At 35.3% G+C, this 4115-nt stretch overlaps 1 protein-coding gene across 2 annotated transcripts; it reads left to right on the top strand.

The window, feature by feature from the left end:
• Nucleotides 1-1856: 1856 nt before the first annotated feature.
• LOC110111619 (transcription factor bHLH57) lies at nucleotides 1857-3596 on the top strand (the record flags this gene model as incomplete). 2 transcript variants are annotated; one of them, XM_020843567.2, is given in 4 exon segments in its annotated part: nucleotides 1857-2200; nucleotides 2297-2459; nucleotides 2698-2982; nucleotides 3198-3596. In XM_020843567.2, coding segments are annotated over 3 exon segments (717 nt in total), but the record flags the coding sequence as incomplete, so codon positions are not given.
• Between the last annotated feature and the right edge of the window lie 519 nt (nucleotides 3597-4115).

The following is a 4115-nucleotide window of genomic DNA, read 5'->3' as shown; positions in this document are numbered from 1 at the left end:
GTTGAGCTACAAGAAACTTATCAAATGCTACATTCTTTTGTGGCACTACTTGGATTAGCTGAGTTGATTCTTTGCTATCTCGATATTAAAATCAATTAAATTCAACCTATGGATTAAACATTTCAAATGAGATTAATAAAACAAAAAAAAAGCCATTTAAAATGCTATTCATTAGATTTTTTTTTTGGGTGTTAGAGGATGCCGATTAGCGGTTGTGATCTAAATGGTTGATGTTGATTTTGGTTAGCAAAAGCCGATGGTCAAGAAATGTTAATCGATCGAGCTATGACAGTCATGCAATGACGATCATATAACAATAATTATGCGATGTTTATTTGGTGACGATGGTCTGACAACATCAATTAGGCTACAATGATGAGGTGACTGTAGTTCGGTGACTGTAGTTTGGTGACTATATCGATAATTGCCAACATTGCTCTATCTGCTGATATTTCGAAGTGCTATAGAATTCTTCTAATCTCTTAAATCTTTCTAATTTTGGGTTTTCTAGTTCAAAGAATGTGAGTCTATTTAAAATTTTTAAAAATGATATTTGAATATTTTGGCTAGAATGCTCAACTACTCTATTGGATATTTCATGTTGATTTCTTTGATTATAAATTATTTTTAAGATATTTAATTATATTAATGATATTATAATTATTTTATGTTCATCTTGTGAAATTCCTCTATTGGGTCACTCAATTTCGCTATAAGAATATATTTTTCACATTTTGTTTAGTTTGTCAACCTTGTCATAAAGTATTCAACAATGTATTGTGTGTTCAATTTAGGAAGTTTTCATTCAAATTTTGTATTAAGATTTATATTTGGTTAAGTGAATTTTTTATTGGATATATAAGTTGGCCCTTCTTTTTAGGCGACAAAATTTGTGTTATTTAAAAAAAAATTGGGTTACAAAAAATTGCGGTTTAAATCACAAATTTAAAACTTACGAAACACTACCATTGCTTCGAGGCCATTAACATATTAAATTATCTTCAATCATATTCTTGCCCCTTCTTGAAATTGTTTGATCAATCGGGGCAAATCAATTGGTATAAGAATTGAGTATGTTAGACTCAGATTTATTCATGGGCGACATGTTGATCCTACTGACAAATCTATCTAGACAAACATGACAAGTGACAGAAAAGGAGCGATTAGCTGATCTCGTAGAATTCACTAAGTACGAGTTACAAGTCATACTTACATAGTAAGATTTACATAATCAATAAAATTGCCCCAATGGTAGATCTAACACTCTTTTATTATCATTGTTTCAAGATAAATTTGAACATAAGAGATTCATTATTAAGAGCAATATTTATTATTATTTTTTAAAGTAAATTTTTAGTAAAAAAATTAAATTTAGAATTTAAAAATAATTAATTTATCAGCTTATGTCACCGATAAAAACCTTTGTGTTTATGAAGAGAAAGAAAGAAGCATAACTCTCCAAACGCTTAAAACTATAATAATCCTTCTCTCTCCTTCATCAAAATTAAAGAAGCCCTAATTCTATTCTCTCTCATTCATGCGGTCCACACCAAATTCTGTCCTTTGCGGTACTCCCTCCCTCTCTCTCGGTAGGTCTCTCTTTCCTTCATAATTAAATTTGGAAGCACGCGCTCGGAGTATCTTAGAGATATTTAGAAGATAGTTAATGAGAGAAAAGCTTAATTGAAGATGGAGACGTATTAAGAAAGCAAAGATGATGAAGCAAATGAGATCGTTGACGGTTAATTAGAATTAATAGTGTGCTTAAGAGTGGGACGATAATGAGAAGAACAAATTCTCAATCTTTATCAAGGGGAAGAGAGAGAAAGAGATTATTAGAGATTGCAGGGAAAAAATAATGAGAGAGAGAGAAGAAAGAATGAAAGGTGATGAAGAAGTCCCCACAACTGCCTGTCTTCGCTCTGGACAAATCTGCCACCTTACAATAATGCAGAAGGCGCTCTGCAAAGGATTCCAAAATAACAATACTCAGATCTAAAACACTATCCGTAAACTAAACTCTCCCTCTCTCTCTCAATCTTAATCTCTCTATGGCTCCGACTTGCTACAGCATTTCGACGCTCAGCTTTGGTTTATAAATTCGTACCTTGTATGATCACATATGTTCTTCCTACGACACCTATCCTCTTTCTCTCTTCTCCTTCTCTAGCACTCGGAGCCGCCTAAAAGCACTTTATTTGTAAGGGCCAGTTAATTTAGTCGCTAAAAAGCATATTTTTTTTTAAAGAAAAGCTGTGGAGTTAACTATTCCAATTATCGATCTGGGTTGGTGTAGGAGGAATTTAAGAAGAAGATGGCTTATTTAGGAGATCAGGGAGAGCAAGCTGAGGGAATTTATTTTGTTTTCATTTAAAGGAAGTGGAGAAGTCAGAGGTACTTATACTGCTGCAGCTGTTACTGTTTTAATGGAGAGGCTCCACAGGCACATTAACTCCTTTGTAAGCCTTCAATTCCACAGACCAATCTTTCCCTTTCGAACTTCCTCTCTGTAGCCTTGATTAGAAACAGGTCGGAGAGGAAGACCAGGAAAATGGAAATCTCATTCAATGCATTGCGACTGATGCTCGAACATAAATGGAGAAGAAAATGAGGAACCTTTCTTTTATTTTTAATTTTTGCTTCAAGCTAATTACTCTGTTTCCACTGTTTTGATGGCTGATTTGGTTAAAGTCGCAGTTTTTGGAAGAGTGCATGGAATCGAAGGAGTTGAGCGGCGCGAGCTCAGCTCTTGAAGCTGTTTTTCATGGAGGGAATAGAGAAGGGAAACTCTCTTCCTTTTTTCCAGCGGTGGCTGAGAGGAAGAAGAGGAAAAGGGTGGCGGCGAAGAACGGCCGGGCGGAGAGAGTGGAGGCGGAGAGCCAGAGGATGACGCATATAGTGGTGGAGAGAAATCGTCGGCGGCTTATGAACGAGCATCTCTGCGCGCTTCGATCTCTTATGCCATCCTCATTTGTGCAAAGAGTAGGAGCTCGATTTTCTCCATCATATTCATCATATGCTTGCCATTAGCTTAATTGATTAAAATAAAATTGAGGATTATTTCAAACTGAGTGCCTGAGCCTAGTTTGCTTCTTCCAACAAATAGCTAGTAAAAATTGAATCTTTACAGTGATCGATTTGTTGACGACAGAATAGGTGATAAAAATCAAAATTTTAATACGATTTACTTTTTGTAGGGAGACCAAGCATCCATTATCGGCGGAGCGATTGATTTCATAAAAGAGTTAGAACAGATGCTTCTATCTTTTCAAGCAGAGAAAGTCAGCCGATCTTCGCCGTCGCCTGCGGAGGATGGGTGGTCGCCAGCGGCGGCCACCGTCAGCAGCTTTTTTGTATCGCCGCAGTATACAGGGTATTGTTTTGGTCTGCGGCGAGCGGATGAAGAGGGGGAGAGCGAGGTGGATGTGGAAGTGACAGCCGTGCAGGGACACGTTAACTTGAAGGTGGCGGGGAGGAGGAGGCCGGGGCAGCTGGTGAAAGCCATTGCCGCCATTGAAGAGCTTCGGCTTACCGTTCTGCATCTCAGTATTACTTCTCTCGATGCCGTCTCTGTTCTCTATTCTCTTAACTTAAAGGTCCGTTTTTTCAAAATCCTCATATCGATTCTATTGTTTATTAGCTTAATTTGATTCAAACCCCGATTTAATTAGCTTAATTATGCTCTTAGTGTACTAAATTTGATGGAAGTGAATGGAATCAAATGAAATCATATTGATTTTTTATAAACTTACAAAGTCATCGCTTTGAATATTTTTATTTTTTTTTATTTTTAAATTTCTTTCCTTACTAATCTCATTCAATCAGTCTTCAATGAGCCCTGCATTTATATCTCTCTATTTTTTATGAGCAAATAAGATTAGAGAGAGTCCTCTTGGATGATTTAAGTTTTGTTTGGAATGATTTTCTTATTCATTCTTAAAATATTTTTTTATATAAAAATCTATATTATTTCTAAAATTTTTATACTAAAAAAATTGTTTTAAGAAAATTTTTATATTAAATGGCTGATTTAAAATGCATCAAAAAAATCATTCAAAAGAAATCTTAGTCACATAAAATATTGGCTTTCAGATAATCTCATGATTCCAATAATA

This window comes from Dendrobium catenatum, unplaced genomic scaffold (assembly GCF_001605985.2).
Source record: "Dendrobium catenatum unplaced genomic scaffold, ASM160598v2 fragScaff_scaffold_1417, whole genome shotgun sequence".
NCBI classification, from domain to species: domain Eukaryota; kingdom Viridiplantae; phylum Streptophyta; class Magnoliopsida; order Asparagales; family Orchidaceae; genus Dendrobium; species Dendrobium catenatum.
The sequence above is the reverse complement of the archived record's forward strand: the minus strand, read 5'-3'. Positions and strand labels throughout refer to the sequence as shown.